Genomic DNA, 26,656 nt, shown 5'->3' with positions numbered 1-26,656 from the left:
GACACATTCTGCTCACTGACACAGTCACTCACTGGCACACACCACACTGACACACCCCACTCACTGACACACTCACTGACACATGCCACACTGAAACATTCCACATATTGACACACTCCACACCCTGGCACACTCCACACACTGACACACTCCACATAAGGGCACACACAACACACCAAACACTGACACACGCTACACACTAACACACACGCTCAGTGACACAATGACATACACTGTACTCCATATAATAAACTGCACAACTATTGACGCACTGGTAAGCCATTATAAGCTCTTCACACGATCTGGTATAAACATGCACACCGCTCAGAGGTGGCATGGCAGGATATGCGTAATCTCTGCGATACAGACGGCTATGGGCCCTGCTGATCATAATGCATCCACTGCTGTGATCTGCACAGTTATGGTTCACTATCTACAATACACAGTTGTTCTTCATTGTTTTCCAATGCCGGAAGCTCTGTATTGTGAGATTTACAACAGTGCACTTCACATTGCTATTACATCTGCAACATTCCTGACATGCACATGTATTCTTTCAGCTATGTATTCTTTAAGCTGATGCTGCTCTAATGGCATGACTCTGTCTGGCATTTGGGGACATACTACCTCATGTGCATGTTAATCTGCTTTTAGATGCCATGGCTCAGCACAGCATCAAGGAATTTATTTTCAACAGTCCTTCTATTGAACAATTTTGAGGGAACACTGCATTATTGGGCCAGCAATGATTCCATGCAGACATTTTTGGCATTCCAAGTTGCAGAAGGAGTGAGGGTCATACAATGGTGGAAGTTTCCCTGTGAATCTCTGCTGCAACTGACATTTCCAACTTGCTCTTAAAGGGACGATATCACATTGCCAGCAACTCTCTTCCAGCTGATCAAAGTGACCTGGATGGGCTGGAGGAGAACACTCTCCACAGGAAACATGTCCCTGGTCCAAGGTTACAGCCAGATGCTCCTGACAGGAGGTTCCCTGCTGGAGGTGGGGGGGGGGGGGGGGGGGTGGGAAGAATCTCTGTCAGGACACAAAGTCTTTGAGGGAAATGTCCTTTGCCCTCCCAACTCTGGAAAGATGGATGTTTCCTTTCGTTGAGAATGGAGGTTCTCCCCAACGCAGCAGCAAGCAGTATTCCATGAGGTGTGGCTAAGGTCAGCTGGGTATGGTCTGAAGTCAAGGGATGGAGAGCGACCCCTGACCCTGACCTTCATGGACAAAGCAGTCCAGACAGCACTGAGGTTAACAGAGACTGCAATTTATCTCTCCACGGGTGCTACCTGACCTGATCAGTGCTTTCAGCATTTTCCATTTTTATTTCAGATCCAGAAGGGCAGAGCAATGCTATTACTGTATAGCGACAGTGACTCGATAACGAATCCGCCGCTGTCTCTAAGCAGTTTATACCCTCTTCCCATGACTGCATGCGATTCCTCCAGGTCCTCCAGTTTCCTCCCCCTTTCCAAAGAAGTATGGGGTTAGTTGCTTAATTGGTGACATGGATGTATTTGGGTGGCATGGGCTCGTGGACCTGTTACCACGCTGTCTCTCTAAATTAACCAGTTGTTCATTTACATTCAGAGATGATTTTGTCAGTTTTCTGCCAGCGGTGCCAACGCTGGAGATATTTTTTGTTCTCTTGATGACACCCCATCTCTCTTGCCTTGTTTACCCTTCGTGCTGTCTGCATTGCTTTTTACCTGTGATGAAAATTGACCGTGATCCATCCCCATTAGCCGCAGCTCCTTTCTCAGCCAACGTCCCCGTCGCCAGCTCACTTTCCACAGTTTTCCAATCAAGTCCCGCCCTTCCCAGTCAGGATCACAGGTGTGCCCAGACCACCCTGTATATAAGAAGGCACTGTTCTTAAGACCATGCTTGGAGCCACGTGTTCTGCACCTCCATCTCTGTAACAACACTGACTTATTCCTTCCCAATTCTGCCTACATTTTCCATTCTACTTTCCTCTTTGCTGCACTTAGTGTACAATATACATTTTCCCTTCCTTTTGGATGTGAAAGACATCAAACTCCAATCCCCTCTTGACCATTCTCACTTTTCACTTTTCTCTGACCCCACCATCCCCTCACTCCAGCCCTGCTGTGTTTTCACTATCCCTTCCACTATTCCCAGCAGAGGCTTCAGCTTCACCTCATCTTAAACCCACAGCATGGCATGTAGAACAGTACAGCACAGGAATAGTTTATCTCCCTGCTGAAAATGATGCCCTAATTAAACTAAATTTCTGTTCCCTGCACCCGATAGATATCCCTGTGTCTATCTACTATCGCATCTGTTTCTACCACTACTCCCGGCAGCCCATTCCAGGCACCTACCATTCTCTGCATAAAAAATTATCCTGCTTATCTCCCTTAAGCTTCCTCCCTCCTCACCTTAAACTTACCCCTGAGAAATAGTTCTGACAGTTTACCCAATCAATGTCTCTCATAATTTATAAACCTCTATCAGTGACCCCTCAGCCTCCAATGCTCCAGAGAAAACAGCATGTTTGTCCAATCTCCCCCATCCCTTATCACTGACTCATATCAGGTAAGATCCTGTAAATGCCTTCTGTATCTTTTCCTAAGCCTCCACTTCCTTGTCCAATTTCCCCCATCCCTTATCACTGACTCCTATCAGGTAAGATCCTGTAAAAGCCTTCTGCATCTTTTCCTAAGCCTCCATTCCTTTCCGTAATGGGGAAGTGCAGCTGAACAAAAGTTTTACACAGCTCCAAACATGTCCTCGTTACTCAATGCTGAACTCTTCTGCCTTCTTGGAACCCATGCCCAGTTCTTTGACCAAGGCTGCAGATCCTATCATAGACATTCCCTTTGTCCTCTGCATCCCTCCCTCACCTTCTCTGCTACTTAATACAAACTTGTTTTCTCCCTTGTAGAAACATAAAATGCTGGAAACACTCCGCAGGTCAGGCAGCATCTGTGAAGAGGGAAAACATTAAGATTTCAGGGCCAAGAGACTTCCTCAGTTCTAATGAAAGGCCCTGGATCAGAAATGTTAACTCTTTCTTTCTTCGTGGATGCTGCCTGACCTGCTGAGTGTTTCCAGCATTCTGCTTTTGTTGAGGAGGAATCTTTTGTTGTAATGCTACAGGAGTTACACCAAAACCACAAACCCACTGTGAGAAGGGGAGTGAAAGCCTTCGTGTGTAAGACACATAGAATAGTCCAGGCACATATCTATGTCAACCTACTCCACAACAATCTAATCTTTCCTCACCTCAGACCCATAATCCTCTATTTTTCCTATAGCCATGTGCCGCTCTAAGAGTCTTTTAAATGCTGGAGCATCCACCACCACCTCCGGCAATGCAGGAGGAGACAAATTTCCCTAAGGGTATTTAGACACCTAGACACTTGTACAAAGCTGTTCTACTTCAGGTAACTTGATTCTCAATGACACAACCATGCTTTTCTTGGAATGTGCACGTAAAATTTTGAGCCAAGAGGTAAAATGTTAAGTTGCTTCATCAGGTAAATGCCAAAAAGACTTCAAATTATTCTTGCAAAAACAATAACTCAACTGTAAGAGTAACCAGCAAAGTGTTTCTTTACTGAGACTTGTTGGATGTACGTCAGCTCTCACATTCTGTCACAAAGCCATTGAGTTACTTTGTAAGTGATAGCTGGCTATGAAAGATTGAGATACTCTGATGGTATGAACAGTCCAATTTAAATCTGAGGATGTTCCTACCATTTAACCAACTGGTTCCTCTGAAGGTCAGAAAATATTGCAAGTAACACACCTCCAAAGTAACCCTTATTTGGACTAGGAATCACAGATTGGAAGCTAATATTTTCATCAGGTGATGTATAATTCTCTTTGGCAGTTCCAGGGCTTGAGAATGACTTACTTCCACCTTGGGTCCGTCCAAAGAGGCACAGGTAGGACTTGCAAGATCCTGCCGCAGATGGGACAAAGGGACACTGACAGGTCGGGCAGGTGGGCAGTTTCTTCTACGAATGTTGGAGAGGATGAATCTAATGTTCTCAGAGCAGATCCAAGTCCTTAGAGGGCATGATGATGTATGAAAATGGGAATGAATTCATTGAACAATGTACGCATGTGCCAAAATTTTTAGTTGCTTCCATGAACAGGTATTTTGTGAATAAAGACACAAAACAATTAAAAACAATTACATACTGAATAGTTAATTGAATTAAAAGACAAAAAATGCACAAAAATAGATGGATAATAAATATTCACAGACCTAACAGCAAGAAAAAAAATTGTTTGGCAATAGTGCGGACAGTCCTTTTGTGGTGTCGGAGCAGTCCCTAATTAGTGTAACAAGGGGAAATTAAAGAGCCTGATAGTTGGAAAGAAATGTCCTTGAACCTACAGGTGCTGGACTTCAGGCTTCTGTACCTACTGCCCAAAAACAGCAGTGAGCAGAGGTTGTCACCAGGTCATTTATGATGCTGGCTGACTTGTTGAGGCAGCGCCTCATATAAATGCATTCACACTTGTGTCACATTGCTGCTGTGTGATTTTTCTTGTTTGTTGTTCACTGGAATCAACTCATGCACAATTTTTCCATTAGGAATGAAGTTGGGCAGGGTGCATCATCTTGCTTTGTAAACTGGTTGTAAAGTGGACCATAACACTGTCACTCTAGTGACTTCACCGGGCTGAGGATATTTAAGAGCATTCAAGCTTCTAGTGCCATCATCAGGCCCTTTTAAATAGTGCATCCACATTTAAGATAGAAAACATAACCTTGAATTAGCCCCACAATCTCTCAATCCTGCTTCACTGCTCAATTGATTTTTGGCTACTTTCCTGAATCATCTCCTTATTGCCTGTGTCCAAAACATCTGCCACCTCCCCCCCCACCCCTATTTAACACTGAGGAGGCACCAACATTCTGAGCCTCAGAAGAACAATCCCAGCTTCTCCACTTTCCCAACAATCCCTTCTGGCCCCAAATCTTCCAATGGTGTGGTGACTGAAACGAGGAAAATTTGAGCCCTTTCCAGATGAGGACAGGACAAAATACCTGTCTTCACGATAGATGAAGAAAACCTCCTCAAAATGATAGTCGCACAATGACTTAGTATTAAAGCACAAAAGAGGACCTTTGGCCCAACTGGTCCATGCTAAGCCAAGTTAGTCACATTGTCCTGCATTCAGTCCACGTCCCTCTGAACCTTTCCTATCAAGTACCTCTCTAAATGTCTTTCAAATGATGTAATTGTCCCAACCTCTTCTACTTCCTCGGTCAGCCTTTTCCTCATACCCACCCCCAACCCTCCCCCAATTCTCACACTGACCATCAACCCTGGGGAAATTCACAGTAATTGAATAACCTACCAAATCACAAGTCTCTGGGACGTGGGCAGAAATCAGAGCACTCAGATGAAAACCCACGAGGACATGGAGAGAACAAACTAGACAGCATAAAGATCAGGATCAAACCTGGATTGCTGGAGCTGGGAGGCTCTACTGTTGCACCACTGTGGCACCTCAGGACTGGTTTAATCATAATGAGTTTATTGCCATACACATTGTACAGAATCAGAATTTATTGTCATGAACAAGTCACGAAATTCTTGCAGCATCACAGTTCACTACCTAACAATAATAAATAAAATAGTGCATGAAATGTTAAAGTAAGGCAATGTCTTTGGTTCACTGATCATTCAGGAATCTGATGGCAGTGGGGAAGAAGGTGAGGGAACACGCACCTTTCCGCATCGATGGGACGGAAGTGGAGACTGTTTGCATCTCAGACGGGTTTGGTGATCCAAGTGCTCAGCAACCTCAGAAGGTTGCAGAAGGTAGCAAACACAGCCAGGTCCATCACAGGCTCCGACCTCCCATCCATTCAAATGGGGTGCTGCCTCAAGAAGGATTCCCATTGCTCTGATCACAACCTCTTCAAAGTACATATGCACCAAAATTCTTCCTTGCTGTTTTCTAACAGGACTTCATGGAAATACAATTGTACACTTTAAATTAAAACAGATAATAAATACAAAAGAAGGTTAATAAATATTCAGTTACCAGAGTGCAGAAGAAAAAATGTAACTTGCAATAGTCCTTTTGCAATGTTAGAGCAGTCCCTGATTAGCGTAACAAAGAGAGTTTCAAGAGCCTTATTGGAAAGAAAGCTCTTGATCCTAGAGGTCTTGGTCTTCAGGCGTCTGCCCGAAAGCTGCAGTGAAAAGAGGTTATGATCAGAGTGATGGGAATCTTTCTTGAGGCAGTGCCCCAAATAGATGCATTGAATGGATGGGAGGTTGGAGCCTGTGATGGACCTGGTCATGTTTGCTACCTCCTGCATCCTTCTGCATTCCTGGACACTCGAATTCCCAAACCAGACTGGGATGCAACCAGTCTCCACCTCCATCCCATTGGTGTGGACAGGAACATAGTCCCTTGGCTTCCACTCTGTAAAATCAACAATAAGTTCCTTGTTCTTTGTGATGTTGAGGGCAAGATCGTTGTTATGGCACCAGCCAACGAGGTTCTCCATCTCCATCCTGTGTTCTGAATCATCATTTCTAGTAATTCAGCCCACAACAGAGGTACTGTCAGCGAATTTGTAGATTGAGTTGGAGCCGAACTGGGCTCCGCAGTTATGTGTGGACAAAGGATAGAGGACTAAGCCTGCAGTTCCCTGTGTTGATGGATTTCGCCCACCTGCGCTGATTAGGTCTGTCGATGAAGAAGTCAAGGATCCAGTTGCAGAGGGATGGACAAACTCCCAGATCCCCTAGATTGGTCATGAGTTGTGGGGATGATGGTGTTGAATGCTGAGCTGTCGTAAACTAGCAACACCCTGATGTAGGTGTTCCTGTGGTCGAGGTGATCTAACCCAGAGCAGAGGGCCAGCGAGATGTGCTGACAGGCGAACTAAAATGGGCCCAGTTCCTTCCTGAGACTGCAGTTGATTTAGTCCATAACTGACCTCTCAAAGCACCTCATCACAGTAGATGTCAGTGCCACGGGTCAATAGGCACTGGAATGATGGATGTCCTTTTGAAGCAGGTGGACACCTCTTGACCATTTACATTGATATATACAGCATGGTAACAGACTATTTTGGCCCTTGAGTCTGTGCTGCCCAGTTGTACTCAATTTAACCTACAACCCCAGTACATTTTAAACGGAGGGAGGAAACCGAAGTCCCTGGAGGAAACCCATGCAGACACGGGGAGAAACTCCTGACAGACCGAGCAGAATTTGAACCCAAGTCGCTGGAGCTTGTAACAGCTTTGTGCAAACCACGACACTGTCGTAGCAAGGTTGAAAATGTCTGCAAAACCCCCAGCCAGTTGGTCTGTGCTCCTGTTTCTGCAATATTTGCCAAGTATTGCAACGTCTGCAACAGTCAAGATCTGTAAAAGTAAAGAGCAGGAGGCCATTCAGCCCCTCCTGCCTGTTCCAACCTCCAAAATGATTCAGATATTTTACCTTAATCCCAACTTTCCTGAATCCAAGCTTAAACGCCCTCTGCTGGAGGAATTCAGCAGATCGAGCAGCATTAAAGGCACAAAAATTGCTCGGCATTTAGAGCAGAAACCTTAACAGAGACTCGAAACGTTGACCATTCTCATTCCACCCCCACCATGCTGCTTGACCCGCTGTTCCCCCAGCGTCTGCAGTCTCCTGGGTGTCTTCCTAACCACCCCAGCTCCCTACACTGGCCCTCCGCCTCGACCCTCAGACCCTCATTCCCTTCCCACTCCCATAGTCCCCAAAACGTCAGCCCGATCCTTCGGCCCCATCGCCGTCTCCTCGCCCAAACCTGAAAGGTCCTGCGGGCCGATATCGCCAGCAGGGGGCGGTTCTGACGTAGTTCGCTGGCTCTTGGGCGCCGATGCTGGCCGGTGCTTGAACTGGCGCGGATGAGGAGGCGACTGAACTCCAGGTTCCATGAGGCAGTGCGGCACAGGAGTGCGCAGGCGTAGTAGGATCTCGGCTCGGTGGTGGACTCCAGGTTCCGAGAGGCAGTGCTGCGCAGGCGTAGTCGGAGCTCGGCTTGGCTGGCGGAAGAGGAGGGATGGCAGGTATGGGGCGGTGAAGGGAATTGTCAGAGTCGGGGTAGGATGGAGAGGAAAGGAGATAGAGGGAGGGGGCAAGGAAGGGAGAGGGGTTAGGGTGGGAGAAGGAGGAACGGGGTAAGTGGGAGGGGAATAAGCGAGAGTGGAAGGCAAAAAGGGTAGGGTGGAGGAGGGGGGAAGTGGGTGGAGGAGGGGGGAAGTGGGTGGAGGAGGGGGGAAGTGGGTGGAGGAGGGGGGAAGTGGGTGGAGGAGGGGGGAAGTGGGTGGGGGTAGGGGAATGGGTAGTAGATGGAGTTGGGGGAATGGGTGGAGGGGGTAGTCGATGGAGGTAGGGGAATGGGTGGAGAAGGGGAAGGGGAGTGGGTGGAGGTGGGGAGGGGAGGTAAGGGGAATGGATGGTGGAGGTTGGGTCTGGTGAAAGACGAGGGGAAGTGAAGGGAAGCTGAGACAATGGCAGGAGTATGTCAGGATGGTTGGCAATGTTGAAGATGGGTGAGGGTTGTTGGGTCTGTTGGAGAGTGGTTGGTGTTTAAGTGTTGTTGGAGAAGGAGAGTTGTTGGGACTATTGGAGTGGTTGTTGGAGCAGGCTTGTGGGTTTGAAGGGGGTGTTGGAGGGGGTTAGGGGTTGCTGGGGCTGCTGGAGAGGTTATCAAAGGTTAGGATTTGGAGAGAGAGATGCGTGGGTGGTTGAGGAGGTGTTTGGAATGGAGATAGGTGGTGCTGGAGGAGAGTTTGGAGGTGGTGGGTGGTTGGTTGGTTGGGAGGAGAGGTGGGTTTGGGGTTGTTGGTGGGCTTGTTGGATGTCAGGGTAGGGGTTTGGGTTGAGTGGGCTAGTGCAGCAGTATTTTGCCTGCCTGTCTGCTTTACCACTTCTTGTGAAGAGGTCATCAACTTCCTCTGAGACTCATTAAGCTTTCCCTTTCTAACCCTACTCTCTTATATGAAAATATTTGGACCTTTAATAAATAACCATTAATTTTCTTTGGAGTTTTTGAATTGATTGAGAAAGGGGGAGTGATGTCATTTGAAAAGGGAACAAAGCTGATTGTGACCATTCACCTGAAAATAACTTTCATTTCAAACCATTTATCTCAAATGATTTTGTTCCTTATTTTAGTGTCTTTCATTTGCTTTATTTCTTTCTTCTTGCTCTTTGCTTGTCTTCTATGTGCGATATTGATTTATCCTTTGCTCCATGCCTTGTTTCAGCACGTGCAGCAGGGGGTCATGGAGAATTCTGTTCAGTATGATTGAGGTAACAATCTCTGTTCATTAATAATGTGTTTACCAGGAATTAGATCAATAATTTAACTGAACCAAGGTTTTAAAAATGCCATGCACAAGAGTACTGGAGAAACTCAGCAGGTCATGCAGCTTCCAGAGGAGGGAAAGATATGTAACCCACGTTTCGGGTACGAGCTGTTTGTCAAGGTATGAGCAGAAAGCAGGCAGGTCCCTGATTAAAAAGGTTGGAGGGACGAGGCAGGGGAAGGAGCACAGGCCAACCGGCAAGAGGTCATGGGTGGGAGAGCGCAAAAGAAAAAATGCTGAGAAGTGATAGAGGGAATGGGTGGCTCTCTGAAGGGAGAGGGAAGGAGTGGGGAACTGGAGGACAGAGGGATAGGAAAAGAGAGAGATAGGAAAGGGGCCTAATGGAGAAGTTGACATTGATGCTACATGTTTGGGGAGTACCCTGTCGGAATATTAGACTCTTTTTCTCCAATTTGCGGGAAGACTCAGTCTGGCAGTGCATGAGGCCATGGCCAGGTGTATCAGTATGGAAATTGGATGGGGCATTGAAGTGGTTGGCTACTTAGAGGTCCCTTTTATTTGCAGCGGACAAAGCGAAGATGCTCAATGAAACAGTCTCCCAGTCTGTGACTGGTCTCTCTGATGTAGAGGAGGCCACAATGGGAGCACCAGCTGCACTAGGTAACCCCTGCAGATTCACAAGTGAAGTGTTGCATCTCTTGGAAGGGCTTTTAAGGACCTTGAATGGTGGTGAGCGAGGAGGTGTGGGTGCAAGTGTAGCATTTCCTGCTCTCCCAGGAGGAGGTACCAACAGGGCAATTCATGGAAAGGGGTAAGTGGACGAGGGAGTCACGGAGGAAGTGGTCCTGTGGAAAGCAGAGAGAGGTGGAAAGGAGAAGATGTGTCTTTAGTGGGATCACGTAAGTGGTGGAAATTGTGGAGGATACTATGTCGGCCAGGAAGGCTGGAGGGATGGTAGGTGAGGAGAAGGGGAATCTTGTTCTTGTGTCTGGGCGTGGAGAGAGCCAAGGTAGATGTGTGGGAAATAGAGGAGATGCTGGTGAGGATTGAGTTGATGGCAGTGGAAGGGAAGCCATGTTTGTTTTGAAGAAGGAGAACATCTCGAATGTTCTTGAATGGATGATCTCATGCTGGGAACAGATGTGATGGAGATGGAAGAAATCAGAGAAAGGACTAGAATCCTGAGGGCACAGATTGTCAAGAGGTGACCACGAGGGAACTATGCAAGTTGGTTGGTTTGAAGAAAATGTCTATCGAGAGTTTGTCTCCTGAGATGGAGAGATCGAGAAATGGGAGAATTTTGTCAGAGATGGAGCAAGTGAATTTCTTTCCTGATCCTTTTGCCTCCTTTCCTCTCTCCCTATCCATTCTCATTTTTTTCCCCTTCTACCCTACCACATATAAACTCTTGTCTCTTGTGGTCTTCCTGCTCTCCTCCTCCTCCCATCTCTTTATTTCAGGCACCTGCCTTCTTTCTGCTCTTCCCTTGATGAAGGGCCCAGGCCCAAAACGTTGGTTTTATCACTGCATGATCTGCTCAGTTTCTTCAACATTGTTGCGCAGATTTTCCTGTTGAACCATTTAAAAAAAAAATTTGTTTTCTGGTGAATATTAAGACATCCTCGGTATGCATCTAACTTGAATATAGTTTAATAATTGCATCATGAAAGATAATTAATAATTTAGTTAAACGTTGAATGGTAAATTTGCCTGTGACATTACAGTTGGAAATGATAAGAAACCCTTAGATTAGTGGAGGTTCAGTTGTTATTGCAAGAGTATTTGAATTAAGAGGACTTTTGTACATCTAGGTTCAAGAATGTAAACTAGATGAAAGTTGTCATAGTCTCATGAAAATGCTGCTAAAAATGTAAATCTTTTCGTGATAATCCTCACCCGAAGTACAGGATATGACTGAGATTGCAAGTCACCAGCTTTGGTTTTGGAAGCTACAGATTAGACTTGCATGGTAGATCCTCCAAATGAAGAATAAATAACATTGTGGTAGAGGAACAGGTCCTATGGCTCAACTTGTCTGTGGCAGCCAAGCTGGCCCCCTTTACCTGCATGTACCTGTCCAAGTGTCTTTTGAATGTTATAATTTCCCCCACTTCTATCACTGCTGGCAGCTTGTTCCACACACCCATCGTTCTCTTTATGAAGAAAGTGCCCCTCAGGTTCCCTCTCACCTTAAATCAATGGCGCCTCATTTGTTTACTCCATTGTGGGGCGGGGTGTGTGGGAAAGCCTTTGAATATTTTCCTTATCTACTCCCCTCACGATTTTGTAAACCTGCAAGGTTCCCCTTTGCATCCTTCACTCCAGGAGGAAAAGCACCTGCCCCCACCAGCCCCTTTTAATAATTTCAGCCTAGCAATTCTGGTAACATTCTTGTGAACCTTTCCTGTACCCTTTCCAGTTTAATGATGTCTTTCCTGCAGTTGAGCGACCAAAACTGAGCACAATACACCAAATGCATTCTCACCAATATCACCATAACAGGTCCCAGCTGCTGTGCTCAATGCCCTGGCCGATGAACGTGTTTTCCACTTTCAACAGCGAGCATTCATTTTGTATCTTAAAGTATTAAGAGAGCAATAAAACAAAATGACAGTGATCTCGCTGTAGCAGGGGAGTGAAAAGTAGGGAATGAATCACAGTTTTGCCAAGGGAATAAGCTGACATTTACAGGAAATTTAAAGAATTTGTGAACAGAGCAAAGTTTAGTTTCGTAGATGGGACTGAATCAGTGTGAACCAAATCCATAACAACTGTGTTTAAAATGGGGTAACGTGTCATCAGAAAAGAAAGAAGAGTATTGAAAGCAATGCTGGGCGTTGATGCTAGTTAACAAAAGAAATGAGTGAAGGTAGGGTGGTAATGTGTATATGGATTTTAGTAAGGCATTTGACAAGGTCCTCCTCTCATTCAGAAAATCACGAGGCATGGGATCTGTGTGGATTCAGAATTGGCTTGCCTGTAGAAAGCAGGTCATTATAGATAGAACATGTTCTGCGGGGAGGTCAGTGATGAGTGGAGTTCTGCAGACATCTGTTCAGGGACCCCTGCTCTTTGTGTTCTTTAAAAATATCCTAGATGAAGAAGTTGAGGTATGGTCAGTCAGTTTTCAGATGGCATGAAGATTGGAGGTGTGGGTAGTATTGAAGATTGTCATAGGTTACAACAGGATATTGACAGGATGGAGTGTTGGGTGGAAAAGTGGCAGATGAAGTTCAATCTGGAAAGGTATGAAGTGATGTATTTTGGAAGAACAAACTTTAGGGAAGAGTACAGAGTTAATGGCAGGATTCTTAACAGTGTGAAAGAACAGTGATCTTGCGATCCAAATCCATAGATCTCTCACAGTTGCCAAGCAGGTTGATTGGGTAGTAAAGAAGGCTTATGGTCTGCTTGCCTTCATTAGTCAGAGGATTGAGTTCAAGAATCATGAGGCCATTGCAGTTTATAAAATTCTGGTTAGACCACAGTTGAAATATTTTGATCATTTCTGGTTGCCTCATTATGAGAAGGATATGGAAGCTTTGGAGAGGGTGCAGAGAACACAATGATGTCGCCTTTATTGGAAAACGTGTCTTGAGAGGCAAGGTTAACAGAGCTAGGTCTTTTTCTTCGGAGTGAAGAAGGAGGAGAGGTGACTCAATAGAAGTCTACAAGATTATGAGAGGCATTGTTAAGGTGGACAGCCAGCATCTTTTTCCCGGCGAGAGTAGAGAAGACATCTATACAAAGTGAGAGGAAGTTAGGGGAGACATTGTAGGATAAGTTTATTTGCTCTTGGAATACATTGCCAAGGATGTGGGGGAAGCTGGTACATTAGAGATATTTAAAAGTCTCTTTGACAGGCACATGGATACAAGAAACATAGAAGATGATGGGTGTGAAGTAGGGAAGGTTTAGTTTGTTAAGTAGGTTTCTATCAGTCAATACTACATTGTGGGCTGAAGGGCCTACACTGTGTAATGTTCTTTGTTCCATGTAACATATTTCTAGTGTGAATGATATTGGTCTATTCCAGAATCTCCATGTGAATAGGGCATGGTTTGAGGTGAGGACCAAAGCCTTGGATGTTAAGTTTATGTTACAAGATTGGATGTTGGAAAGCAGTGTGGGGCAGATCTGCAAGTGGCTGCCTGCTCCTCGATAGCATAACTGCTCTTGACCTTTGCTCCAGCATTGCTCTCAATCACGCTGACTGCCTGCTTTAATGTTAGACAATGGGGTTGGTTGTTTGGAAATAGAAAAGTGTGGGAACAAATGAGCTATTTTCTATTTGGTAGCTAGATGTTTAGTGCAAGGACCTTAACTTTTTAAAATCTGAACAATTATTTTGGGTGGATTATATACTATGTCCTAGTTGCCTCAATGTAGATCTTTGCAGAAGAATAAGGCATGAATGAGATGTAAATAAATTGCGAAAGTCTTTAAATAAAAGCAGTAGCATCAAAGAATGAGCAGTTAGAGGAACTAAACAGGTCAGACAGCATCCTTGAGAAGAAATGGTCAGTCAGAGTTTCAGGCTGGGACACTTTAATGAGACCAAGGTAAAAAGTCGATGTTGTGTATGTACATGAGAAATAGGAGCTAACTGACTTGTTGAACCCGCTCTACTATTCATTGAGATCACGGTTGATCCGGCTGTGGACTCAGCTCCACTTACCTGTCTGTTCCCCTTAACCCTTCATTCTCCCAACTATGCAAAAATCGAACTGTCTTGAATATATTCAATGAGGTGGACTCAAGGGCAGAGAATTCCACAGATTCATTACTGTGTGAAAAGCTCCTGATCTACTCCCTGAATTTAAGACGTTCTCTAGTTCTAGTCTCACCTATCAGTGGAAACAGCTTTCCTGCCTCCTTTAATAATTTTACATGCTTTCACATAATCCCCTCAATTTCTTATGAATTCCAGGGAGTATAGTCCCAGGCAACTCAATCTCTCCTCGTAGGCTAACCCACTTATCTATAGAATCAACCTGGTGAACTTCTACATCACCTCTAAAGCTGATGTACTTTTTCTCATCTCAAGGGGGGAAAGAAGGTGGGGCTGGAACCTAGAGGTGATGGGGTTGTGATAATGTAATGGTGGGGGGGGGGTGGGCTATTATACTAATGGCTTGCTATTGGCTTTGTAGAGATACTCTTTTCCACTGGTATTGCAGATGGAGATGCTTTTCCCACTGGCCAGTTAGAGGTGGTTTTAGTCTGCTAATAAAAGTGCTGTATTGGTAGAATACTTGACTGGTGCATGTCTATGGCATATCAGGGGTATAGGACAGAAAGTGCGGAAGATGACTGGAAAGGGAGGGGGAAGAAAAGTTACGGTGGAGAAAGTATAAAGAAGATCATGGAAACAGTGTAACTAGATGGGCATTATTGAAAAATGAAAAAAAAATGATGTTCATACAGTTGGGTTTAAAGCTGTCCATGAGGAATATGATGAGTTATTTCTCAAAGTTATGTTGCAAAATCGCTCATCATATTCCTCAGGGACAGCCTTAAAGCCAGTAGCATGAACATCATTTTTCATAATTTTATGCTTCACCCTGATGATGGATGAGTCTGAGGACCAACATGTCACTATAGGAATGGTTCGGGGAGTTGAAATGGTTGGCTATAGGAAGCTCAAGTTTAGACACACACGGAATGTAAGTGTTTGGGGAAGCAGTCACACAATCTGCGTTCAGTCTCACTTGTAGATGAGGATGTGCTTGGTTCACTGAACAAACTCCCCTATCACATCTCTACCTTTTTTCTCTTCTACGGACCAACCTGTATCCCCCATTACTTCTTGCCTGTTAGCCTGTGCCCCTCCCCCTGTCTCTTCTTCCCTCCTCTCCACCTTTTTATTTTATTCCTGATGAAGGGCCCAGCCTGAAACACCTATGGGTGCTGCGTGACTGAGTTTACCCAGCACAGTTGTCCACTGCTCCATATCCAAATTGTCAGATTGTCTTGGGTAACAGCTTCCTACGTGGGATCTTCTCAAAGGCACACTGAAGTTCATGTGGACCACCTCAAACATGTATTGGAACAAAGTTAAGGATTTTAGAGAGGCAATTTGGAAATCATATTGTACCATTGGCCTTTTATACAGTGTGGCCATTTTGAAAGCACCATTGAAATGACACTACACAGTTGAACATATGACTGTTCATATGTTTCCCAAGATGATTTATGGTGCGAAATCTGAGATTAAAACCAGTCAGGGTAAGGATAGGAATTGTGGACACGGAACTACTTCAGATGGAATTGGTTACAGTCCTGCAGCGTGGAAAAAAGACCCTTCGGCCCAACTTACCCATACTGACCAAAATGCCCCGTCTATACTAATCCAACCTACCTGCATTTGGCCCATTTCCCTCTAAACCCATCCTATCCTTGCATCTGTCCAAGTGACAAAAGCTATGGGAAGTTCTACAAGGAGAATTTAGGGAGTTAGGCACTACGTTGAAGGACAGGATCTCAGGATGACTACCCATGCCATGTGCTGGTGAGGTTATAAGTAGGAAGATTATCCATCTTAACATGTGGCAAAGACATGGTGCAGGAGGGAGGGATTCAGGTTCTGGAATATTGGGCTCTCCCAGGGATGGTGGGACCTGTTCTGACGGGACAGTTTGCACCTGAACTGGAGGGGGGCTAATATTCTTGTGGGAAAGTTTGCTAGTGCTGTTCCAGGGAGTTTAAACTAGCTTTGAAGGGGACTGAGAACCACAGTTGCAGAGTAGATAAGGGAGTGGAGGGGAAACAAGATGAAGTTAAGATTGCAGGTAACATCAGAAGTCAACAGGGTGTACATGATGGCAATTTTCTCAGGTGCATTTATTTCAATGTAAGAAGTATTGTAGGAAAGGCAGAAGCATGCATTGACACATGGAATTATGACATTGTGGCCATCAGTGAAACTTGGTTGCAGGAGAGGCAGGACTGACAGCTCAATGTTCCGGGCTTCTGTTGTTTCAGATGTGATAGAAAGGGGAAATGAAAGGGAAGGAGTGACATTGCTCGTCAGGGAAAATATCACAGTTGTGCTCGGGCAGGGCAGACCAGAGGGCTTGTCTACTCAGGCTATATTGGTGCAATTGAACTATGGGAAAGGTATGCCCACACTCATGGAGTCATATTATAGACTGCCCAATAATCAGCGAGAATTGGAGGAACAAATCTGTAGAGAGATATCAGACAGCTGCATGAAACAAGGTTGCGATAGTAAGGGATTTTTAACTTTCCACATATTGACTGGGACACCCATATTGTAAAAGGGCTGGATGGCTTGGAGTTTGTCAAATGTGTTCAACAAAGTTTTCTAAATCAATATATTGAGGAACCAACTAGAGAGTGTGCAATTCTGGATCTCCTATTTGGAACGAGGCAGGATACGTAACAGAAGTATGTGTAGGAGAAAGTTTTGAGTCCAGTGATGATAAAGCCATTAGTTTCATGTTAATTATGGAGAAGGATAGATCTGGGACTCAGACTGAGATTCAAAAGTGGAGAAAGGATCTAGAATGCGTGGATTGTGATAAGTTGCTTCCTGGGAAGGATGTGCTAGGTAAGTGGAGGACCTTCAAATGTAAAATTTTGAGAGTACAGAGTTTGTATGTTAGGATCTTATTAGCATCTTGTTTGGATTAAAGGTAAAGAAAACAGGCATAAGGAGCCATGGTGTTCGAGGGATATTGGAGATCTCATTTGGAAGAAGCAGGTAAAGGCAGCACAGAGCAAATGAGGTATTCGAGGAGTATAAAAAAACTTGAGAAAGAAATGTAGGAGGGCTAAAAAAGAAGACATGAAGTTGCTATAGCAGACAATGTGAGGGAAAATCCTAAGGGTTTCTACAGGTATATTAAGAGCAAAAGGATGGTAAGGGACAAAATTTGTCCCCTTAAAGATCAGAGTGGTTGGCTATGTATGGAGCCAGAAGAGATAGGGGAGATCTTAAATGTTTTTTCCATCAGTATTTACTCAGGAAAGTAGCACAGAGTCTAATGAAGTAAGAAAAACAAGCAGTGAGGTCATGGAACCTATACAGATTAAAGAGGAGAACATGCTTGCTGTCTTAAAGTAAATAAGGGTGGATAAATCCCCAGGGCTTGACAAGATATTCCCTCGGACCTTGAGGGAGGCTAATGTTGAAATTGCAGGGGCTCTGGCAGAAATATTTAAAATGTCTTTAGTCATGGGTGTGGTGCCAGAGGATTGGCAGTTAGCTCATGCTGTTCCGTTGTTTAAAAATGGTTCCCTGGATATTATGGACCAGTGAGCCTGATATCAGTAGTAGTTAAGTTTTTGGAAGGTGTTCTTGGGGATCAGGCTTACAAGTATTTGCATACCCAGGGACTGATTAGGGATAGTCAACATGACTCTGTGAGTGGTAGGTCATGTTTGACCAATCTTGTATAGTTTTTTGAGATTGCCAGGAAAGTCAATGAAGGAAAGGCTGTGGAGGTAGTCAACTGGATTAGACATTCGCTACATGGGAGAAGCCAGAGTGGTAGTGGGTGATTGCTTCTCTGCCGACTGTAGGCCTGTGACTAGAGGTGTGCTTCTGAAATTGGTACTGGGTCCACTGTTGTTTATCATCTATATCAATGATTTTAGATTTTCAGATGACACAGAATGGGCTGAAAAATGGCAGATGGAATTTAATGCAGACAAGTGTGAGGTGTTGCATTTTGGAAGGACATAGAAAATGGTAGGGCACTAAGGAATGTGGTGGAACACGGATTTGGGAATAAAGATACATAATTCCCTGAAAATGGTGTCACAGCTGGATAGTGTTGTAAAGAGAGCTTTTGGCATATTGACCTTCATAAATCAAAGTACAGTATTGAGTAGAGGTGTTGGGATGTTATGGTGAAATTTTATTAGACATTGGTGAGGCCAAATTTGGAGTATTTGTGTGCAGTTTTGATTACCTAACTACAGGAAAGATATCAACAAGTTTGAAAGAGTTCAGAAAAGATTTACTAGAATGTTGCCTGGACTTCAGGAACTAAGTTGCAGGGAAAGGTTAAACAGGTTAGGACTTTGTTCCCTGGGGTGTAGAAGAATGAGGGAGATTTGATAAAGGTATTTAAAATTATGAGGGGGATAGAGAGAGTAAATTCCGATAGGCTTTTTCCACTGAGGGTAGGTGAGATGCAAACCAAAGGACATGGGTTAAGGGTGAAAGGGTAAAGGATTAGAGCAATGGCGGGCAACCTTTTACCATGCGTGTGCTGGATGGTGCATCAGTGGTTGAACGGCGGGCTGCACTGATGCTTCCATCAATGAAATAAATACTGAAACACAGATTGAAGATTTTGATTGACTGCTTGATGTACATAATGTACAGTGTATGAACATAATTGATGATAATTTATCAAGAAACAATCCACAGAAAAAGTTGAAGCAATGAGATCAACTGTATTCCTTCCAAAAGACTACATTGATGCATCTCAGGTCAGGGAAGATATCTTCAAATCTGGAAATGAACTAAAAATCAATGAGTTAGTCATTAAAATGACACAATTAAAAAAAAGTAAAAAAGGAGAAAACTTAGTCACATTGAAAACAAAATAACTAACCCCAAAACAGATAGCAGCTCAAACTTGATTTTGTTTGTTGTTTGAAAGCATTTCGTTATTGGGTTGTTGATGCCAATAGCAAGACATCATCTTAAGGAGTTGTGCGATCAATCTTACACCGGTAGAACAAACTAAGCAGGAGTGATAAAATCATCCCTTGCTGGGTATAAATATTTTAGACAGGCATGTGGAATGCTGCAAACTGTTATTTAAACTGGGCTGCTTTTAAATCTTCAAATAGTTCAGGAGTTTTAAAAATAATCAGTAAGAATGATTTTTGTTGCAGAACTGCGGACATAAATTAATTTGTTGAATACAGCATCTTGAATCTTTCTCAGCATAAAGCTATTGTGTATTCCTCTCAACTTCTGCCTTTGATCCAGATCTCCTGTTCTAAGGTGTGTTTTGAACTATGAGATAAATCCCATTTCCAAGTGAACTAAATTTGCTTTGTGCTCAATGAGTTTTGCTTCCAGCTGGAGTTGGCTGAAGGAATTCAGCAGTGACCCACCCACACAGCTTTCTGACTTTGTGTCTTTTTGAGAGGCTCAGGAAAGTTGGGGGGGGGGGGCTGCTCAGAAGCAGGAGGCGGCTCAGGGAATAGGGAGTGGGGAGAGAGAGCGGCTCAGGAGTGCGGAGAGGGTGGCTCGGGAGGGGGCACTGCGGGGTCACTCTGAAAGGTTTGCCCCATTGGACCCTCAACTCCGCATTCATTGGTGGATGAGTGGCCTGGGACCAAGAGCGGGACAGCTGGCTACTGATGCACAGCTTGTCTCAGACCCATCTTGAGGGCGAAGCATGTTTTGTGAGCGCCAGGGTGAGTTATTTTTCCAGGGGCAGAAAGTGAAGTGGTTGATGATCAATTCCTGATTATAACGATGTGGAGAGACTTCAGTGAACATTCTGTGTGGACACAATCATTTCGCTGCCCAGTTCAAGACCCCGAAGAAATGGGCGGCTTTTATGTAGCTACAAAGTATTTCCTTTGCTAAGGGATGTTTAATCCATGCGGACAGTCCCTGGGGCCACCGATGACGAAGGCTGCCAGTTTATTGCGGTGAACGCTGTATGTTGGAGCATCTGAAGGTGATTGGGCGAACGCATTGGGTTGTGGGCCTTATGAATTTGGATCGCGGGCCAGATTCGGGCTGTAGGTTTCCCACCCCTTGGTTAGAGGGAACATATGGGGGAACTTCTTCACACAGTGTGAGAGAGTGTGGAAAGAGCTGCAAGCTGAAGTGGTGATTGCATGCTCAATTTTAATTTTTCAGAAGAAGTTGGACAGGTACGTGGATTGGAAGGGTATGGAGTGTTATGGACTGGGTCCAGGGCAGTGGGACAAGGCAGAATAATAGTTTTGTGAGGACAAGAAGGGCCAAAGGGCCTGTTTGTGTTGTGTATTGTTCTATGGGAGCTGTGATAAATGTAAGATGATGTTTAACACAAGGTTATGTCAGGTGCATTTAAATTAAAAAAATTCTTGTTAATGTTTTTCCTATCATTTGTCTGAAGAGTTGTTGACTTGAAACTGGAAGGAAATGGAGGCTTTATTAGAAGCAGTGAAGAGCGTTGGCCAAGATAGGTAAGCAGAATAATTTAGTCTGATATGGCTGTCCTTTCTGCTCATTAAATCTGTTGTTTAGGGATTTTATGCTGCCATTGAAAGTAGGGAAAATACCTTTAAACTCTATTGTTGTACAGTTATTGCTTCTATCTATAAATGTGGATTTTGCTTTGTGCTGGATTTTTCTTTAAAAAGGATTTTCTAAGATGCAGTTTGCAGAACTGTAAGAAATGAATATTCAAACAGCTGACACAACCCATGTGGGTCAAGTGGCTTCCTCACCAGGAAATAAAGAAATTATGCTAAGGTGAGATGAACCTGCAGAGTTTGCAGGAAGAAGAATGGGGAAGAGTCATGAGCTTGACCAATGTCCTGCCATGTTAGTGTATGGGATAAACAATGTTAGAAATACCCAGCCGGTCAGGTAGTATCAATGGTGAGAGAAGCAAACGTAAGTCGTTTGAGAAAGTACAAAACCCATTGAACTGAAATGGTAGCTCTGTTTCTTTCCTTGCAAAAGTTGAGTATTGCTAGCATTCCCAGTTTTTGTTTGGACTTCCAGCATCTGCAGATTTTGATTGAATGTTGCTGTTATTTTGATGTTGAGCTCTTAGTTCTCCATTTCTGTTGAAACCATTCATGCTTGAATCCTGCTCGAGGATGGAGTGACGTTTCCGACTTCGTGATAAGTTGGTGATGCTGGCTTGGTTTACTTGTCTGGCCTGTGATACTTGGAGGTCACGAAAGGCCAGCGACCAGCACAACAAATCCCAACCCCAGCCACATGCCTACACAGGTTCAACCACCAATATTCATGACCCCTGACCCTCTTTGCGCCCAGCCCTAATCCCAACCCTGGTGGCCAACTACTCAAGGACACAATTTGCAGCTAATGAAAACTAATGGTGCCCGTGAGTGATGTGTGTAAGGTTGCCTGCGGGTGGTGCCCATGCGTGATAGTCGCAAGTGAGGTGCCCGTGAAAGTGCCCGATTGTGGCTCATGAGTGGTACCTGCAAGGGCTGCCCGTGAATGACACTCTTGAGTCGTACCTGTAAGGGTGCCTGTGGGTGATGTTCATGAGTGATACTCGAAAGGGTGCTTGTGAGTGAAACTGCTGGGATTGCCAAGCATTTGCATTGGACATTGCAGGAGTTTTATTGGAATGGGGGCAGGACCACATGCAAAGCAGAGCTGATGAAGTGGCCAGTTGACCTATCGATCTACTCATCTTTGGGTCGTGAGAGGAAACCCAGAAGAGGAAGATGCAAACTTCAGACTGTGCCTGAGTTTGAAGTTGAACCTGCGTCGCTGGCAATGTGAGGAAGTGATGATAGTGTGCCACAGAAAATAAAAGCTTACCGAGAAAAAGTGAAACTAACATTAACAACTGCAAAGCTTTAAAAGGCATTTCCATTGTTGAAAGCACGGTGTTCAAAATGTTTCTGTGGTTCTCTGGTATTTCACTGAAATAGCTCTACAATAGCTCTTCAACCAGTTGGTTGAAGCCGACACAAGAGATGTGAGGCTGTGATTGACGGACAGCAAGTCTTTTGACTGGAAGGTAGCAGAGCCCAGGTCTAGTCTTTGTGCTGTCCTGCAGAACCATGGGGGCAGAGGAAAGCCTCACAGAAGCCAGTTGAGACGGATCCATCAGGATAGAGGGCAACCTCGATGAGGCCAGTTGGGCTGGATCCAATGGATCATAGGGTAACCTCAGTGAGGTCAGTTGAAATCCCATCACTGATTCAACATGATGTGTTCTTGTCCCTGTGGTCCATTGATGTTCCAGGTGCCGAGTGTCTGGGGAATTAAATCTGCAGGTAAATGAGGTTTCTTTTTTACTCTTAGTTTTCTGGCTTTTCATTGAAATTCCAGCAATGTCCTCACCACCTGTGAAGCTGAATTGCAAGAACTCATGAAACAGATTGACATCATGGTGGCCCACAAGAAGTCTGAATGGGAAGTGCAGTTCCAGTCAGTGCAGAACAGGCTGAAGGTCCGAGAACAGGAGCTTGGTGCCTTCCGATTACTGCTCGACCAAAAGCAGGCAGAGGTAGGAGAAAACCTTCCCCCGCAAACATTTTCCACTGTATCCACAGAGTGCAAGACTTGCCCCTAAACTTCCCCCCTTCACCTCTATCCAGGGTCCAAACACACCTTACAGGTGATTCAGAGGTTTACCTGCACATCGTCCAGTCTGATCTACTGCGTTTGATGTACCTGGTGTAGTCTCCTTCACATCGGTGAGACCAAATGCTGATTGCATGACAGCTTTGCCGAACACTACACTCAGTGTGCAGGTCTAATCCTGAGCTTCCAGTAGTTATCCGTTTCAACCATTCCCTACAGTAACATGGCTGGCCTTGACCTCGTCCATCATCAGGGTGAGGCCAAATGTAAACTTAAAAATTAAAAAAAAAAAATATTTTTCACACCATGAACCATATCAATTAAAATACATACAAACATTTCCCTCTTAAATATACACAATGGCATTTTCTCCCCCTACCTTCCCTCCTCCCTTCCCACCCCCCTCCAAACCCATTAAACGTTCAACATATACAATACAATAAAACCATTGAACAATGTCATCACGCAATGAAAATAAACAAGAAAATCCAGTGTACTTTTGTACACTGGATCAGGTCATTTCGTCTTCTCATTCTATAATTTTAGGGGGTGGAGGTCCGCGGTAGGCCCTCTCTGTTATGTTCCATGTACGGTTCCCAAATTTGTTCAAATAATGTGACTTTATTTTTTAAATTATATGTTATTTTTTCCAATGGAATACATTTATTTATTTCCATGTACCATTGCTGTATTCTCAGGCTCTCTTCTGATTTCCAAGTTGACATTATAAATTTTTTTGCTAAAGCAAAGGCTATCATAATAAATCTTTTTTGCGCTTCATCCAGTTTGAGGCCTAATTTTTTACTTCTTGTATTACTTAGAAGAAAGATCTCTGGATTTTTTGGTATGTGGCTTTTTGTGATTTTATTTAATACCTGATTTAGATCTTCCCAAAACTTTTTCACTTTCTCACATGCCCAAATTGCATGTACTGTTGTTCCAGTTTCCTTCTTATAGCGAAAATATCTATCTGATATTGTTGGGTCCCATTTATTTAACTTTTGGGGCGAGGTGTATAGCCTGTGTAACCAATGATACTGTATCATGCATAACCTTGTGTTTATTATATTCTTCATAGTTCCAGAGCATAACTTTTTCCATGTTTCATTTTTTATCTTTATGTTTAAATCTTTTTCCCACTTTTGTTTGGGTTTATAGCTTATTTCATCATTTTCCTTATCTTGCAGCTTGATGTACATGTTCGTTATAAATCTTTTTATTATCATTGTTTCTGTAATCACATATTCAAAGCTGCTTCCTTCTGGTAACCTCAATCTGTTTCCCAATTTATCCTTTAAGTAGGCTTTCAGTTGATGGTATGCAAACATTATACCATGAGTTATTCCATATTTGTACTTCATTTTTTCAAATGTTAATAAATTATTTCCCAAAAAACAATTTTTTACTCTTTTAATTCCTTTTCTCTCCCATTCTCTAAAGGAAAGGTTATCTATTGTAAAAGGGATTAGCTGATTTTTCATCAATGAGAAATACAATAAATACGAGGCTGCGTATGATACAATATAATTGGTTACACAGACTATACATTACACCGCAAAAGTTAAATAAATGGGACCCAACAGTATCTGATAGATGTTTTCGATGTAAAAAAGAAAGGGGAACAACAATTCATGCAATCTGGACATGTGAGAGAGTAGAAAAATTTTGGGATGATCTCAATCAGATATTAAATAAAATAACAGAAAACAATATACCAAAGAATCCAGAGATCTTTCTCCTAAGTAACATAAAAAATAAAGAATTTGGAATTGACTTGGAAGATGCACAAAAAAGATTTGTTAAGATAGCCCTAGCCGTAGCAAAAAAATGTATTATGTCAACCTGGAAATTGGAAGATAATTTGAAAATACAACAATGGTATATAGAAATGAATAAATATATTCCATTAGAAAAAATAACATATAGTTTAAGAAATAATATTGAAATATTCGAACAAGTATGGGAGCCTTACATTAAATACAATAGCGAAAACCTACCGGGAACAAACATTACCTAAGTTGATGGAAGGAGAAGAAAAGAAAAGAATGGACTCAGTAGAATTTCTGGTGTATTTTTGTTGAATGACAACATTGTCTGACTGAATTAATGCAACCTAGATTGTATACCTAAAATGGATGAGAGGGTGGGGGGGTGGCTTGGGAGGAGGGAGGGGGGGGGAGAAAAAGTCACTGTAAATGTGTGAAAAAGAAAAAGTGTATATCATGGCTATTGTGATTTATGGTGTGAAAAATAAAAAATTAAAAAAAAAAAATAATAATTTTGGTAGTTGGTAATTTGTTTTTTTCCTTTCTAAGTGAATCTTCTTCCATATATTGAGTAAATGATGCAATGCTGGTGAGCTTTTATATCATCAGTTTTTCATCCCACTTATAAAGTATATTCTTTAGAACCATAGAACATTAGGTACCTTCTCCCCTATTTTATCTAGCTCTATCTTAGTCCAATCTGGTTTTTCCCTTGTCTGATAAAAATCTGATAAATACCTTAATCGTGCTGCTCTATAATAATTTTTAAAGTTTGGTAACTGCAAACCACCTTGGTTGTACCTCTCTGTTAATTTATCTAACGCTATCCTCGGTTTCCCCCCTTTCCATAAAAAATTCCTTATTATTCTCTTTAGTTCATTAAAGAATTTCTCTGTTAAGGGAATTAGTAATGATTGAAATAAGTATTGTATCCTTGGGAAGACATTCATTTTAATGCAATCTACCCTCCCTATCAGCGTTAGCAGTAATTCTTTCCAATGTTCTAAGTCTTCCTGCAATTTCTTTATTAATGGCTGATAATTTAATTTGTACAGGTGGCTTAAATTATTATCTAATCTAATACCTAGGTATCGGATTGCTTGTGTTTGCCATTTAAATGGTGATTCTTTTTTAAATTCTGTATAATCCGCATTACTTATTGGCATCGCTTCACCTTTATTTGTGTTGATCTTGTACCCTGATATTTCTCCATATTCCTTCAATAACTTATGTAGTTCTTTTATTGATATTTCTAGTTCTGTTAAGTATACTATGATGTCATCTGCAAATAAACTGATTTTATACTCCTTATCCTTTATTTTTTATCCCTTTTATTTTATTTTCTGTTCTTATCAGTTCTGCCAATGGTTCTATTGCTAAAGCGAACAATGAGGGAGATAGTGCGCATCCCTGCCTAGTTGACCTGCTTAATTTAATTTGATTCGATATATATCCATTTACTGTCACCTTCGCCAGTGGTCCATTATATAATGCTTTAATCCAATTAATATATTTCTCTGTAATACTTTGAATAAATAATTCCATTCTATCCTGTCAAAGGCTTATTCTGCGTCTAAAGCAACAGCCACTGTTGGCATCTTATTTCCTTGAATTGCATGAATTAAATTAATAAATTTACAGACATTATCCGCTGTTCATCTTTTCTTAATAAATCCAGTTTGATCTTGTTTTACTATTTTTGGTACACAGTTGGCCAATCTGTTCGCTAATAATTTTGCTATTATCTTATAATCTGAATTAAGTAGAGATATTGGTCTATATGATACTGGTGTTAGTGCATCCTTCCCCGTCTTTGGTATTACTGTAATTATTGCTGTCTTACATGAATCTGGCAATTTTGTGTTTCTTCTATCTAGTTCATTATTTCCAGGAGAGGAGGAATTAATAACTCTTTAAATGTTTTAAAGAATTCCATTGGGAATCCATCCTCTCCAGGCATTTTATTGTTTGGCAGCTTTTTTAATATATCCTGTACTTCCTCTATTTCAAATGGTTTTATCAACTTGTTTTGCAATTTCTTGCAATTTCAGCAGTTCAATTTTAGCTAAAAACTCTTCTATTTTATCATCTTTCCCCTCGTTCTCAGTTTGGTATAATTGTTCATTAAATTCCTTAAAGTTCTCATTAATCTCCATTGGATTATATGTAATTTGTTTGTCCTTTTTCCTTGATGCTAATACAATTCTTTTATCTTGTTCTAAGTTGCCAGGCTAATATTGTGTGTGTTTTTTCTCCTAGCTCATAATACTTTTGCTTTATTTTCA

At 42.9% G+C, this 26,656-nt stretch overlaps 1 protein-coding gene across 8 annotated transcripts in view; it reads left to right on the top strand.

The window, feature by feature from the left end:
- Positions 1-7,903: 7,903 nt before the first annotated feature.
- The window catches only part of cep63 (centrosomal protein 63), an 83,110-nt gene continuing 64,357 nt past the window's right edge, over positions 7,904-26,656 (top strand). For 2 of the 8 annotated variants that reach the window (XR_011344033.1, XM_069896494.1), the window contains exons 1-2: positions 7,910-8,054; positions 22,351-22,528. Coding sequence is in view for 7 of the 8 variants with exons in the window: in XM_069896494.1 (XP_069752595.1) it covers positions 7,921-8,054; positions 22,351-22,528 (312 nt within the window). In the remaining variant the exon portion in view is untranslated. Of the gene's footprint in view, positions 8,055-9,121; positions 9,304-20,422; positions 20,493-22,350; positions 22,529-26,656 lie in introns of those variants that run through there. The other 6 variants (XM_069896496.1, XM_069896497.1, XM_069896495.1 and 3 more) reach the window with 6 other exon arrangements.

This window comes from Narcine bancroftii, chromosome 9, assembly GCF_036971445.1.
Source record: "Narcine bancroftii isolate sNarBan1 chromosome 9, sNarBan1.hap1, whole genome shotgun sequence".
Classification (NCBI taxonomy): Eukaryota; Metazoa; Chordata; class Chondrichthyes; order Torpediniformes; family Narcinidae; genus Narcine; species Narcine bancroftii.
Note: the sequence above shows the minus strand (reverse complement) of the source record. Positions and strands in the feature narration are given on the sequence as shown.